Source organism: Epinephelus lanceolatus, chromosome 11, assembly GCF_041903045.1.
Source record: "Epinephelus lanceolatus isolate andai-2023 chromosome 11, ASM4190304v1, whole genome shotgun sequence".
Lineage (NCBI taxonomy): Eukaryota > Metazoa > Chordata > Actinopteri > Perciformes > Serranidae > Epinephelus > Epinephelus lanceolatus.
The window spans coordinates 44,823,817-44,840,421 of NC_135744.1; the positions used below are offsets into that span (position 1 = coordinate 44,823,817).

Genomic DNA, 16,605 nt, shown 5'->3' on the forward strand with positions numbered 1-16,605 from the left:
GGTGTTTTATATACAGACCTTTGAGAATGTGTATTTATTCTTGTGATGAATAATATGCTTTGATTCAGTGCTTTCTATCTTGTAGAGCACTGTGTGACGTCACTTTTGAAAGGAACTGATGGATTACTTGCTTTGATTTATCCTATTCAATAAAGGAACATCATGTCATCATGTTACTGTATGGTGTGTATTTTTTTAATCATTTATTTACAGTGTATATATATATATATATATATATATATATGAGAGAGATAGTCTAACTAAATTTTCTACTAAAATCATTTATCTAAAATGACTGCAATTAATGATCACAAATGTTTAAATAATGACAGTGGGTCTCGTTGAATGTGATAAGAATGTGTAGTGTGAAGTGGAATAAATATTAGTTTCCATTTGTGGTAGCTGCTGACTGAGATAAGGGATGAGATTAAATAAATCCTGGAACTTAGCCTGGTCTGGAGCAGGCTAGCTCCACAGAATAAATCTCCATGGTAACTTATGTCAAAACATATCCCACTTCCCCCTATCCTGCTTTTGTGAAACTGGATCAAGGATAAGTTGATCCAGGATAACCAAGATATCCTGGCTTAATCCCTTATCCTGGTTTTGTGAAACAGGCCCCAGGACAGTTGTTTTACCTGAGTCTGTATTCAGGCAGATGTCATTTAACACCTTTACAAGTGCAGTCTCAGTTGAGTTGGAGTTGGTCATAGATGCTATTTGTATTTAAATAGTTATTGACTTGGTTGAATACAACTTTCTCAATAACTTTGCCTATAAAGGGGAGGTTTGAGATGGGCCTGTAGTTGTTGAGCACAGAGGGATCAAGGTTTCTTTCTTTAGGAGGGGTTTGATAACTGCAGTCTTAAGAGAGGCTGGAAAATGCCTGAAAGAAGAGAGCCACTCACAATCTTTAGAAGCTCAAATGCCACACAACCAAAGATGCTTTTAAAGATGCTTGTGGGGAAGGTGTCAGGACAGCAAGTAGATGAGCTGAGCTGCATCACAGTTTTTTTCAAGAGTTTTGCTATCAGTGGCAGTAAATTCAGATAAAGAGGCTATTTGTATTTGATGATTTAACCAAGACATTACATAACAGGGTGGAGCTAATGCTTTTTCTAATATTTTCAGTCTTGCTATGGAAGAAGGAAGCAAACTCATTGCATTTATCAGGTGACATAAAGTCTTGAGGTAGATGTACTGGGGGATTTGTTAACTTATCAACAGTGGCAAACAGTGCACAGGAGTTTTTAATGTTCTTGTTAATGATGTTAGAGAAATTAGATTGTCTAGCTTTTCTTAACTCATAGTTATAAGCTTGGAGTTTGTCTTTGAAAATATCATTGTCAACCTGAAGCTTGTTTTTTCCCCATTTACGCTCAGCTTTCCTACATTCTCTCTTCTGAGTCGCTACAGCTGTGGTATACCTCCATGGTGCTTTACATTTACTGGGGCTTTTTTTAAGCTTGGTAGGTGCTACAGAGTCAAATACCCTGAGAATATTGGAGTTAAACAGACTTAGATGGTCCTCCACGCCCTGAGTTGTTATGCATGGTGTAATAGACATGGCTTCCGTAAAAAGACTGCAGGTATTCTCATTAATATACCTCTTAGGGACAGTTTTAGATTGAGTTTGGCTAATTGGAGAGACCAGGCCATCAAAGAATACACAAAAATGATCAGATAGTGCTAAGTCTATAACATTCACATCTAACATTAACTGAAGAAATACAGAGACCCTCACTGATAACTAGATCCAGAGTGTGACCTTTGATATGAGTGGAGTTGCTAACATGTTGTACCATATCAAACATGTCAAACAAAGCAGTGAGCTCTTGATGAAGCAGAAATCGGTGTCTGCAGCTGGGCCTGGGGGCTCCCGACCTTGCCTTCAACTCTTTAGGTTGGACTCGCCTTCTACTCAAATAAGTATCTTAGAATCAGATGGCTGGTGCTGAGGAAATCACTGGAGACACGTGGAATCAGGTGCAACCGTGTTTAATGTGTTCACAAGCAACAACACACACAACTCATGAGTCAAGCTCTGGAACAAGACTTAAGTTTCACTCTCTTTGCGCTCCCTTTTATGCTGGTGAAGATTCTGCTGAATCTCCACCTTTTTCCCTTAATCCTGCCCACTTGAGCCTGAACACAATGGTGGCATGTTTTTGCCTTTGGTTGAGTCCGATCTTAATGGTGTATTCTTTTAGAGTCACCTGGGTATGAGTCATACTGGTGTCCAAGGCCAAGCCCATATCAGCCTGGGCTGGAATGCCCCAAACTTTCCCACCATTGTGTTTGAGCCAGGTCTCACGCTATTTTTTAAAAACACTGAGTACACATTAACACTGAGTACACATTAAACTCACCAGTTATGATAAAAGAATCAAAATCTGTAAGGATGATTGATCAATGATCAATAATGGAAAAAGACAGACCAATCAGATTTCCAGTGAAGCACAGAGTTGCAGAATACCACAAGCACACAGTAATCACTAGTTTCCCCTCTAAACTTGAGTCAAATATCAGGACAAGATAACTAAAAAAAAATAAAAAATCATTGAAGATTTGTTTGATTGATCAATAAAAGTAATGAAAAAAATGGTGACGATCAGAATTAGGTGACAGTTTCATAACTGGTAGAAACTTTGTTCTAGTAGTAATCCTCTTCTCCTCCACCAAACCCAGCTTGAACTATTTCTTTGATCCTCTCAGTCTCCTGGGGTGGGGCAGCTGGCAGAATTGCTTTCAGACCATTCTCTATTTCTGCCATCCTGTCATCTGTCTTCCTCTCAAACTCCTTCTTGTTCTTGAGGACCAGCATAAGGATGCCCTCCTGAGCTGCTGTGCAGGACTGTTGCAGCTTCAAACGCTCTTGAAGGAATTCTGGCTTCTCCTTATCCATGGCCATGAGCTTGCCCAGGCTGCTCACTCTGTCCATCAGGTACTTGTTGGACACTTCAGTGTAGGTCCCTGAGATCATGTGGACCAGACTGGCAACATTGGAGGCTTGGAAGGCCTGGTTGTACAGCATGTCTTTGACAAATAGTTTATTGTTGTAACTGAGTTTCTTTGTATCATCAGCTGTTGAGACGAAATCTTTCAGTGTCTTGCTGAGGCTGCATTTGATGATGTTAGAGATCATCTGGAAGAAGCGCACCATCTTCTCCCACTGCTCTTTGACTCTGCCCATGGCATCGAGACCCTTGACCAGCATCTTGATGGTGGTTTCAAAGTCAATCTCCTTGAGCTTACAGCTCTGCATTTCAACCAAGATCTCAGTCAGCTCCTTCTGATTCTGCTCCATTCTCTCCACAGACTTCTCATAGGCCTCCCGTGTTACCTTGAGTTGTTCTCGGCTCTGCTCAATTTTGAAACGAGCGTTATCTGCTGCTCTCTGACTGGCAGACTGATCTCCTGTGCTGCTCTGTGCTTTGCTCATCATTGGTGATGTAGGAGAAAGAGCTGGAGAGCCCAGTACTTTTTTGCTTTTGGTGTCAAAGATGCGGGATTCTTCATCCAGTTTCTTCAGTTTCTTGATGAGCTCTGTTTCTTTCTTGTCACCCCAATTTTCACCAGGTTTATATGTGGCCAGTTCTTCACAGATGTTAATACCCAGCTCACAAAGGTTCAGAGCATCATTCTGAAGTTTGCTCCCTTTCATCTTCTTTAAGGCCCCAGAGATTCTTTTGAATTGAGCTTGAGACCAGTTTGTCTTTGTGGATTGTGCTTTCTGATCATACAGGTCCTGCCAGGCTATTTTCCCTTCCTTCAAATACTGTGTAAGAGTTCCTACAATGGAAAGAATCTCTGCAGACTTACAGCCGACTGAGAGCACATCTACGTTTTCATTTTGCGATTCCTTTCCTTGGAATTTGTCTATGAGTGTTTCTGCTGAATCGCTGATTGTTTTTATTGGAGAACTTACCAGGTTAACGACTCCATTAACCAATCCTGTCACTGCCTTTGAAAGTCCTTCAACCACATCCATTCCAATCATTTCCCATCCGGAGGGAAGAGAGTCCATTGCTTTCTTGTAGCTATCTTGTGCTTCATTTATTTCCTTTTCCATGGCCTCCATTGCTTTCTTGGACCGTTCTTTAAGCTCAGTGGCGGTCTTCTCCCGTATTTCATTTTCCTTAATCTTCATCTTCACCTTCTCCAGCTCTTCTCCATGAAAGCGTTCAGCATTGACACAGGCCGCCAACAGTTCCTGGATTAAGTTGATGACATCTGTGTACTTCTTTTCAACACTGCCTGACAGTGTCACACATTCATCTGCAATGGTGCGAATGTTTTCCAGCTGATTTGGCAGGAGCTTGTCAATAACTTCATCAGGTGCATTGAAAAGGAGCTTGACTGCTGCCTTCATGTAATCAGGAACTGTGGCTGTGTGAAGGCGGATCTGATCCATATTCTTGTGGGCCTCATTGAATGCATGCCAGCCTGAGTTACAGATTTGCATGAGGCAGGCCCTGAACGAGTCTGGGTATTGTATGTACTTGTAGCCCTTCTCTGGGGGGTTCTTGTTGATGGAGAAGTCATCAGATGAGGAGATGAAGACGAGCTCCCCCATGATGGCGATGGAGAGGGGGGCAGGAGTCAGGTACTCTTCCCAGTTTGCATTAGGCTGCATCAGCATCTTGGTGGTCTCTCGCATATCTGCTGCAGTGGTGAGACACTGAGTGGCCTTAGCAATTTCCATGGTGTGTGCTGTTCAACGAAGCAGATAAAGAAGATGTCATGCAAGTGCTTTGACAAAATACAAACAAATGCAAAATACAATTTATATTACTAATACAAGCCAGGGGGGATCTGTCCATCAAGATCAGGAGGATGGACACACCAGAACTCGTCGATATTATACTTGTGGTTAGCCCATCAATGAGGTACCGATATCATGACATGAAGTTGCAGGCAACAAATGAATTTAATTTGGTGGGAAATGTCTTGGATCACAGCCAATGAGAACCTCCTGAACGAAGTTGGTGTTCTAATCCAATAGATTCCAAGCCAACTGGCTTTGGGAAGACAGAAATTTCTAAAATATGACTTAGACTTACAACTAAATTCATGTAATGACTAAAACTAAATTGAAAATAGCTGCCAAAGTTAACACTGGTAGCTGCCTGCCTCACCACATGATAATTATCAGCATGCAAGTACATACTGTTCTGATGATGTGTGGAAGTTTGCTCATTTTCTTCACTAGTCGGAGCTGACAAGAAACTTCAAGTGAAGTGGTAACAGCAGTTTAGAGAAAAGAAAAGAAAACCAAACACTAAAGGCTCAGGTGTAGTCAATAGTAACGCGGTAAAGGTGAAAAAAAAGTTGCTAGTGCACGACGTGTTCCCTGGCATATTACCGCAAGGTACCGCAACAAGATCCCTGTGGAGCTCAATGTGCGCCTTGCTGCGCGGTCTCAATTTTTGGGAGGTTCGTGGCCGCACAACACAATTTTTGTCAACAGGCGGCAAGCACTCGCCGCTAGCTGCTCACCACCGCCTGACTGTACCTAGACCTTAAGATGCTGCTGGATATGGAAGTAGGACAGCTATAGTGCTAGCTCCAGTGCTGTCCTTTCTCCATTAGACTCAGGGGAAGAGGATAGCAAAGTTTGGCTTGACGCCATTATTTAAATTAATAAAAATAAATAAATTAATAAATCCTTGGAATGTGTGGTTTTACAGGCTAAATGTTTTCTTCACGACTAAAAAATGCAAAAACGACATCCTTCTCTGTCTTTTCTAAGGTTGCCTTTAGATCTGTCCATAGTTAGAAATAACAAGAAGATGAACAAAGATAGACTCAAGATAGTCATGTTTCCTGCAGTCTTGAGGAGATGACTGCTCTTGTGTGACTATGTGTGTCTCTGAATCGAGCCCTGGGCTGTGAAGGCAGAAATGGTGCCATGGTGGAGTCTTTCATGATACACCTTCATTTCCTGAAGCTTGTGATGTAGCCTAAATGTCCTTTGCCTGCACTATGATCTGTTGACCCAACAGCCTGATTGTCACTTTGCTTTTACTTTATATTACTACAAATGACCCAAAGGGTTTTTTGCCATTACTGAACTGTTGTATCATGTCTGCTCATATCTAAGAGAAAAGCGCTAAGTAATTTGCCATGGAATTATCTCGGAGAGACTGTTTCTGCTCATTTGGTTCTATCCACCTACCATGCACTGGATGAATGCAGTCAAAGCTACATAAGATACGACAGCAGTTTTTTCACAGGAAAATAAATATGATCTGGTATTAGTAGCAGCCAGTATTCATTTTGTTGTCTAATTTTTTTTTAGTATATTTTTTGGGGCTTTTTATGCCTTTAATCAGATAGGACAGTATAAAATGACAGGAAGCGAGTGAGATGGAGAGATGGGGTGGGATCCAGAAAGGACCACAGGGCGGGACTCGAACCCGAACCCAGGTCGCCGGTGTATGGTGCAGGTGCCCCAGCCAGTTGTGCCACGGCCAGGGCCGTCGTCTAAAATTTTAACGAAAAGTATTCGTCTACACTTTTTCCCATGATGATAATGAGCTGAAAATAAGTTTGATATCCACCTTATTTTTCACGGAAACACGGAGGCAAAACAGAACGCAGCCAGCTTCCGTTTTTTTGTGCGACACTTCTGGTCCAGCACTCTTTCCACTGTGTAAATGGGAATCGCCTTGTTGTTTACCTTGCTGAGTTTAGCTGTATATATATATATATATACATATAGCACATTTTTCACGTCACTATATCACCGTTTAGACTAATCTGATGTTTGTAAAGTCTATAAACACAATGATTGAACAAACATTAGTATTTTCTCTGTGTGTAATTAATAACATGGTTATCGTAGATTAGCTAGGCTAACCGTTAGCTGTTAGCCGTCAGCCGTTAGCGGTGTCTGTAATAACTCAATAAACGGTCCATGAAAAAAATATTTTCTCCAGTGGATGTCTTAGTTACAACATGATTGAGCTAATTGGAGTAGTTTCATGTCGTATCCGACAACGGGAGGCTTTTAACAGATGACGTCCTGATGTTAGCTTTGCTGCTAGTGTTAACGTTAGCTGTCCCTGTCAGCTGCAGCCACTGATGCTTTCTAGACATTGTGATTTCCCAAAACTGAATAAATACCACACATAGCAACACAAAACTGCTTTGCTAGCTCAATCATGTTGTAACGGCTGGATGGTTGATGCGTACATGCTGATTCAGGTGCTATCAGAGCCGATCCGCGCATCACTATGGCTTAATGATCAACTCAGTCAATTAAAACAACCCGTCCTGTGTTAGGAGTGTATGTCGCTGACAGAAAGAAAGAAAAGGGAAAAAAGATAGAAAAGCAGCGTACACCTCACATATTTATTTCTCACAGTTGCGCACACGTGTGGCTGGCATGCAGAAGCACTGTCTGTGTGTCTGTGTGTCGAGGGTGTGAGCCGCAGCTTCAGCTGCTCAGGTAGAGAGGCTGTGTAGCCCGCTGTGTTTTTTCACTGATTCGGTTCTGCAGGTTCTCTGCTGGTACACTGGAGACGGGGATCAAGCAGTTTGTCTCACTCGGGATAGATTGTGCTTTTTTGGTTCATAGTTTATGACTGACGTGCGATTTATTCGCGTTTAGAGGGAATAAATTTCCGTTATAACGGAAACGTGGGCACAGTTATCTAACGTTATACAAAATACACAGACTAACTAACTAACTAACTAACTAACTAACTGATTGACTAACATAAACAATTGAAAACTGAAAAAAAAATTAGCTTGCACCGTTAGCTCCGGTAAGGGAAAGCATGAAGGAAAGTGGCTGACCGGAAGTCACGCACAAAAAAACGGAAGTTGATCACTATTTACTTCCGTGTGTGAAAATAAGTTTGATATAGATCTTAGTGACTAAAAACTAAACTGGACGTTATGTTTTGTTTTCATTGATCCATTTTTTGGACTAAATTGCTCGTGATAAATTACTGGACAAAAAAAACACACTTTATTGTATTAGACATGTATGTGGCTTTTCTCAAGCAAGTTTGGTGTATCGAGCTGCATCTGATAGAATATTTACATCATCCAAATGGCTTCAACACTTGATAATTAAAACATGTGACTTTAATATCAATTCCTTATGCCAGTATTAGCCTAAATGAAATGAAGGAACATATATAAAGGACATATATAACAACTAAAAGTTCTTGTAACACTAGTTGGGGTGAGACATGTTCGCCAATAATACACAAATAATATGTGCATGTATTACTGATCATTAATGTGTTTATTTAGCATCATTACAAATGTGTATATGTATTCAACAATTTCTTATCTTACTGAAAATTGAATTTATTTATTATTTCTTGGTAAATCCTTAATAAGCAATTAGTGGGTCTTGATCTGAAGTTACTGATATCTAGATCAGAACTGCCTCGTAATACATTGTCTTTTCTCTAAGGAATGTAGAAGCTCTCTACTAACCCAGAGGCTACACCGGGTGCATGATTTCAGCCTTGCTGACGCGGAGCATTTGCTGCCAGAATAACACTCTACTATAAACAATTGAATTACGTGTCCGCACTCGGCGTAGCCTCGGGATTAGACCCAATAACTTAATACCATGACCAACTAGTTGTGATTTACAAAGAATAAATTATTAGTTCAGTAAGAGTAAGAAATTGAGCAAATACATGTGTGATGATACTTAATACAGACCTCATGTAATTCATGTAATGACTAAAACTAAATTGACAATAGCTGCCAAAATTAACACTGAGCATATGATAATTATTGTCACTTACAGTGTGAAGTGAGAGAGGGTTCTCTTCAGCTGATGTGTTCTGATCGTCTGACGAGGAGCAGTGGAGAGAGGAGGTGCTGAGAGGCATTTTTAAAGGCAAAGAACAGGAAGTGAAACAGTGAACATCAGTCTCAGTGTGTGATAACGTCTCTCAACCAATCAGAAAGAAGCTCCTGACACTTTTTCGTTCCACTGGGCATACATCCCATAATAACCTTTAAGCACACTGTAAGCTGAGCAGCCTTGTGCTCCTCCTCTTGGCGTGTTGAGGCTCCACACTGTGACATCAGAGAGCCAGAGAGGAGGGAGCTGCAGGAGCTCCTCTGTTTATTTGATTGATTGTTTATTGAAAATGAATCATTCACAAAACATCAACACACAAACCACAACGAACACGTCTCAACCTACAATGCACATTTAACATTTAACATAAAGACAGTGAAAACAAATAAAGCAAATTCATAGTTCTGCACTCTTTCTCTCGGGGTCCTCGGATATTTTCATCTTTCATATGCTGTGAGGAGACTTTGCATGTTTATTCCCATTAGTGTCAAAGCACTGAGCTGATCGTCCATAAGAGTCTTTTTAAAAACAGAAAAAGGGCCTTTGTCTTCCTCCATTTGGATGTGTGTGTGCACCAGTATCAGGTTGTTCAGTCAGATCACAGTTAGAGCCGGATCTACTAAAGGTTTGCAAGTATAAAAACGTGTTCAGACTCATTGCACGCGCAAAAAAATGTACAAACTGATGTGCTAAAAGTGCGCACTAAGGGTTGCGTCTTTCAAAGGTGCAAAATAGCGCGTCTGCTTTCAGTTAGTACGTTTGCAGCAATATGGGGCGTTTACACGCAATTGTGTGTACTGGGAGGAAAACATGTAAATATATTAATTTAGCACACGGAAAGTGATTTATCAAACCTGAAAGCAGTTTTGTTCATAGAAACTGTGTATATATTTAACACGTGTCAAAGGGAGGTGCAAACGGTTTGTATGTGTAATTGCGCACACATGGCTGCTGTTGGGAATAGAATCATTTTATGTGTTTTACTATAAGTTGTGTTTCACTATATAAGTTTTAGATGTGTGAACAATGAGAATACTGAGATGATTTCAGCTGATATGAATGTGTTTGCTTTGCAGAAGTGGAGAAGTACAGGAGAGGAAGAGACATGAAGTCTGAGGAGCACATACCGCAATGCTTAGATAATTAGTTTCATATATGGTAAAAAGAATAGAAAGTGATATACAGATAGTAAGGTACAGCACGTGTAGGGAGTTGTGTTGTTCTCTTGTCTTTCAAAACAGGAACCACGCCCCCACCGCCAGCGGGAAGGAGTCAGATTAACAGGAGGCAGGGGCGTGGTGTGGTGAAGGAGGAAGTGGAACTGCCAATGAGAAGAGGACAACGCCTTGCGTGCACAATGACACTCTGTTACGCTCAAATATACTGGGTCAGGGAAGGACAGGAGGTCAGACTTCGTGAACTGACACACCTTTGTTGTTCGTCAGGGACGTGAAGTTGAGACCCAGAGCTCTGTAATTTTATTCCTTTACTGCTTAATAAACTACATTAACTGAGACCGAATATCTTCTCCTATTGCTTCATTAAAGAACACGCAGGACTGAGCTCACACATAGCACATTAGAGAGTAGGATGAGACTCTTAGTCCACCACTGCGGTTATTGTTGCAAGAAGACATCAAAACGATGAAAGAAGACGCAGAGAATGCATTTTTCACCCTCGTGTGAACATTTTTGGTATGAATGAGGAAACAATCATTAACACTGGAACCGCCACGACGGTCTGACACACTGTTTGGGTTTTTATAATGCAAATAATTCTGTTTAGATAAAACCTACAAGCTTCTCTTCCGATGTCTTTTCCTCAAAATGTGCGTGAATGTTTTCTGAAGCCTTTAAGTTACAAAGATGAAACACACTAAACTGAGCATTTATAACTCAGACCGCGGCCGCAGTTACACACACCACTGCTGAAAATTATACATTTTGATACAAACAGGTGGCTATACATATTGCAAAACTCTGTAAAAGTACACCAAAGCATACATTTTAATTTCCAAATATTTATTTGAAAACGAAACCATTCATACAGTCAATAAAAAAACATTCTGTTAATAATAAAAAACAAATGTAATCTCAACAGTGACCGCACCAGCCGGCAGGACTGCGGCTGAACTGCTTCCAGTGTTCATTCATTCATTCATTCAATTGCGTTTTCAATGTGTGTGTGTGTGTGTGTTAGTATGTCAGAGAGGAGGAGTATCAATAAAAAAAAAATAGTTTCCACTAATTATTTCGGTGTTTATTTCTTTTATTCTTTTATTAAAATGCGTAATATAGCCAACAATATTATAAACCAAAAGTTAATCTAATTTATTATTGTAGAATGTATTTAGCAAATCACCACTTTCAACTGGAGACACAGCGCAGCAGCAAAATTATAAAAAGCCGACAAATAGTGTTAATTAATTGTCACGAGACATTGGAGAGGTTGTCAGTCCTATTCTATAGTCTGTAATATTTTATTTTATCATAGCTTCTTGTAAATGACTCAAAAATGCATTTTGTGTGCTTCTGAGCACACGGGAAGCATAAACAATGAAGTTACATATGACGGTCGTGGCGCTTGGAGGGGCACTGTGATCCTGGCGGTCCTAGTGATATAGCGTTTGTGAGACAGTCAGGTTTCTTTGCTGTAGCTCATTTCAGTGTTTATTGGCCTCATCTACCAACACCTCTAATTCCATAGGGTCAAATTTCACTTTGCGCTTTCTCTCCAAACTCGCCGTGCTGCAAACCATAAAACACGCAAAACCCTCATTTAAATAGGGTGTCTCCAACATGTTTGCACCTCTTGTCATTTACGCAGTCACTCTTAGTAAATCACATGCAAACCGTGGTTCAGCCCCCTAACCCGAAAAATTCTAGATTGCGCAGGCAAATTAGTACAGGCTAATTGGGATCTTAGTAGATCTGGCCCATGGTGTCCTTTAACACAACATTTTCTCTTGTGAGAGTTAGTGAGGTGGGTTTAGGTTGACAGCCAGTCCTGCAGAGTGTGTGCAGTGGAACAACAGATGATCAGTAGTTTCAGTTTGACAGAAGACACAGTTCTTATGATCAATACCTAATCTCATTCTCAGCAGCTCACTGGATGGATAGACATTATTCATAATTATGGAATAAACTTCATTTGTCTCGGGGCTTAAATATATAAGTTAAGACATATTATATATTTGATAATGTCTGATTTAAGAAGAGAGCTGGATAATGGAGTTTCTATTCTTCAGGTGATTACGTATGACTTTATTTGAATTTTCCTCAGCCGGAAAATCAAGACCATTAAAATGGAGTGCAGGTGGATTTATCACACCTGAGTGTGTTTCTATGTTTTGGGCTAACATTCTGACTGACTCAGGGATCGCTCTGATAAGTTCATCAAATTGATCACGTGTTCAAGTTGTGTTGTGTTTCGAGCTAAAGTTCTCATAAGATCGCCAACATCCCTGGTCATTGATTAGACGGGTCACTGACCAGATACTTTCATCCATCCAGTGCTGTAAGTAGCCATTGCACATATCTGTTGTTCCAGATTGGGGTTTGATGAGGAGTAAAATCGTGTGTGTACATGAGTTTCCAACATAACAACATCTGTTTGGTTGGAAGTGTTTCAACCTGAAAATCATATTTAAATGCTGTGTTAAAATTAAAGTGGCTAAAATCTTTCCTGCTGAACAAAAACTGTATTTGGTGTTGTCTCCCCAGAGGTTTGTTCAAAGAAATGCTTGGTATAGAGTTTTGTCTTAAGTATGTTCTTCCAAAGATAGCCAGTCCTGGCTGGGGCGGCTGTGGCTCAGAGGTGGAGCGGCTCATCCACCAATTGAAAGATCATCAGTTCAATCCCCGGCTCCTCCAGTCTGCCTGCTGAAGTGACCTTGCGCAAGATACTGAACCCCAAATTCCATCAGTGTGTTACTGTGTTAAAAACCACCTGGCACGTTGTATGGTAGCCTTTGCCACCAGTGTATGAATGTGTGTGAATGGGTGAATGTGACTCATAGTGTAAAAAGCACTTTGAGTGGTTGGATGACTAGAAAGGTGCTATACAAATGCAGGTCCATTTACCAAAGACTGTCAGGTCCCTTTGGAACCACATCTTGAGCTTAGATTTACATTCAAATTTTGTCTTGTAAATTTAAGGTTTCACTGGTTTTTGCATCTTTGGTTATGAATTCCAAGATATTTTATTTATTGTGATTAAGTGTTCAACCTGATGCTTTAGAAAACACATCAATTAATTCAAAGACTTTGGGGATTTGTTCTATTTTTTTTATGAAGCCAGCTGGCTTATAACTATCTGTTTATCAAAAACATTCAGTTTGGCAACATCAGATTTTTTAATATGAATTGCTTGCATTTCTGCTGCCAAAATAAAGAAGAATGGGAAGAAGTTGCATCCTTGTTTAACACCTCATGGTGAAATGAGGGGCGGTGCCCTGAGGGAGTGCTACTGAGCTAGATGTGTCATTATAAACGGACTCTATTATGTTAGAAAAATTAGGGCCAATTCCACATATGTAAAACTTTGGACCCGTCCAAATACCCCCCCTTAGCCCTACCCCTACATTTGCGCGTTCCCGCGAGGGGTCCCCAATTCCTTTTTGCGTGTAGGGGTAGTGGATATGAAACTAGCCCTTCGGAGCAACGGATTTAAAATTAGGCCTATCGTGACCCGAAAAGATGCAGAAAAATTGGTCCATGCTTTTGTTACCTCAAGGCTGGATTACTGTAACTCTCTATTATCAGGTAGCTCTAGTAAGTCCTTAAAAACTCTCCAGCTAATTCAGAATGCAGCAGCACGTGTACTAACAGGAACTAAGAAACGAGATCATATTTCTCCTGTTTTAGCTTCTCTGCACTGGCTCCCTGTAAAATCCAGAATTGAATTTAAAATCCTACTGTTAACTTATAAAGCTCTAAATGGTCAAGCTCCATCATATCTTAGAGAGCTCATAGTGCCATATTATCCCACCAGAACACTGCGCTCTGAGAACGCAGGGTTACTCGTGGTCCCTAAAGTCTCCAAAAGTAGATCAGGAGCCAGAGCCTTCAGCTATCAGGCTCCTCTCCTGTGGAATCATCTTCCTGTTACGGTCCGGGAGGCAGACACCGTCTCCACATTTAAGACTAGACTTAAGACTTTCCTCTTTGATAAAGCTTATAGTTAGGGCTGGCTCAGGCTTGCCCTGTACCAGCCCCTAGTTAGGCTGACTTAGGCCTAGTCTGCCGGAGGACCCCCTATAATACACCGGGCACCTTCTCTCCTTCTCTCTCTCTCTCTCTCTCTCTCTCTCTGTCTCTCTCTGTCTCTCTCTCTCTCTGTCTCATTGTGTCATACGGATTACTGTTAATTTATCATGTTGATCTGTTCTGTACGACATCTATTGCACGTCTGTCCGTCCTGGAAGAGGGATCCCTCCTCAGTTGCTCTTCCTGAGGTTTCTACCGTTTTTTCCCCGTTAAAGGATTTTTTGGGGAGTTTTTCCTGATCAGCTGTGAGGGTCATAAGGACAGAGGGATGTCGTATGCTGTAAAGCCCTGTGAGGCAAATTGTGATTTGTGATATTGGGCTTTATGAATAAAATTGAATTGAATTGCGCGCCCTCCTTGTCCTCGCAAACGAAGAGGCCATTAACCGTCAGATGACGGGGATGGTGAAGAACGGGCCGACTTACGAGAGAATCGCTGAAGGACTGACCAGCCGCGGCTTCCCTCCCACGTCACTGTTTACGTCACACGCTGAGCTACACGTTTTGTTACTTGCTCACGCCCCCCATTGCCCCGAAAAAGGCACATTCTGTATAAACAAAAGTAGGTAGGCGGCATTTTGCTGCACTCCCCGATTTTGTTTTTATACTGCCAATGCTGAAAAAACACTGATTGGGCTTTCCTGCAAATTTGCACAACTCCTGTTTAAAAAGGAGCTGCTGTGTAACAATATGAGATCCCAGACTCAGACTGAAAGCATTTCCTGTGTAGTTTGTATGTAGTTAAACTACTTTCTTTAAAATACTTGTACTCTGACAAGCTAAACACTTGTTGGAGGCAGTTGAGATAATTTAACTACTTCTCATAGTGAAGAAGCCAGTGTGGTAAACTACCATTTAAACGTAGTTCCCCCGACACTGCTTAGATCCATCAAAAGAGAAGACAACGCAACACCACAAAAAGTCTCAGACAAAATGCTCGTACTCATGTAAGCATTTTGTCAACCTTACACCTTCATCGACACAACACCAATCTGCAGCTTATTGAAGCACAGTAGCACTTTGAGCTAACATGCTAACATGCTCACAATGACAATGCTGATATGCTGATGTTCAGCAGGTATATGTGTTTAATGGGCGACCTGAAAAAATCATCATCAGGTCAACTTCCAAAGGAGGAACAGCAGGGAAACGGTGTTCCATGAATTCCGACACCTTGGTGCTGGGAGCATTAGTATTATTTGTTTTTGTATCTTGAGCTGCTGGAACGTGTGAATTTCCCTGGTGTGGCCTTAAGAAAGTCAATCTGATCTTTATCAGTGACAAAGTTATTAATTCAAACATTACACAGGAAGTTGGACCTGATGTATCATCAGTGCCACTTCTTTATCTTGTTTTCCAGTGAACTGGAGCCGTTTATGGGAAGTCACACACACACACACACACACACACACACACACACACATAGACTGTGAGAAAACACGATGGTTACAGTTGCACTGACTGTGAAAAAGTCATTTCCTTCTCTAGAAGTGACACCCAATTACGCCAGTCGGAGGTCACTAAAATTAATATTGCCTCGGTGTGTGAATATGCTAAAACGATGTCGGACTCCATAGTTTTCTCTGGACCCCTCCCAAATCTGACCTCTGATGACATGTTTAGCCGCATGTCATCATTTAATCGCTGGCTGTCCAGGTGGTGTCCAGCAAACGATGTGGGTTTTGTTAATAATTGGCAAACTTTCTGGGGAAAACCTGGTCTTATTAGGAGAGACGGCATTCACCCCACTTTGGATGGAGCTGCTCTCATTTCTAGGAACCTGGAAACTTTATTAGTAATTTAAATCCCTGACAACCCAGAGTTGAGACCAGGACTCAGAGTCACAGTCCTATACGCCTCTCTGAGCTTCTAGTTCAGTTACCCAGCCATAGTTTTCATAGTTTCATACAAACGGTGTCTGTCCCCCGACCACCTAAATTATTTAAATCTAAAATTAAACAAAGAGGAGTTGTGCATAACAACCTCATAAAAATTAAAACCTCTCCTGTGACAGAAAGACAAAACAGGAGAATTCAATGCGGGCTGCATTTCACTCCCTCAAACACTGACGTGCTGACATATTGCGGTAAGCGAGTTGTGTCATTTCTGGTGTTTCTGTGACAGTGTCTCTGTACTGCTCTGGTGAATTCTATTAGCCTGCTTTCTCACTTCAGTTGCTTTAACATCTACTTCTAGTCTAACCCACACTAGTTCTGTTTAAGCACCTATAGCTCTCCTCCTTTTTGCGACTTCCCTGCTAATCTCTTCAGGCCAAAACACACCGGCGGCGTACGACGTGTGTCAAAACAGCTGCCCCCATTATTTTCTATTTACAAACAACTACAATAAGCAACGTACCGTCATTGTCGTGGTTGTCCTGTGTTGTGTGTTTTTATTCTTGTGCCCCATCTTCTTCCTCGTCTTTTGTTCTAACCGGCGGTTGGCAACCAGTACCGCCACCTAGCGGACTGGAGTGTGCAACAGAAATCTGGTTGACGCC

General features: G+C 41.3%; 1 protein-coding gene across 1 annotated transcript; it reads right to left on the reverse strand.

Annotated features, from left to right (window-relative positions):
* Positions 1–1,982: 1,982 nt before the first annotated feature.
* Positions 1,983–8,902, reverse strand: LOC144464782 (uncharacterized). The gene is made up of 2 exons (XM_078172691.1): positions 8,778–8,902; positions 1,983–4,713 (listed from the first exon to the last, which is right to left on the reverse strand). Exon 2 carries the CDS (start codon positions 4,703–4,705, stop codon positions 2,654–2,656), a length of 2,052 nt encoding a protein of 683 aa, XP_078028817.1. The 5' UTR covers positions 4,706–4,713; positions 8,778–8,902; the 3' UTR covers positions 1,983–2,653.
* Between the last annotated feature and the right edge of the window lie 7,703 nt (positions 8,903–16,605).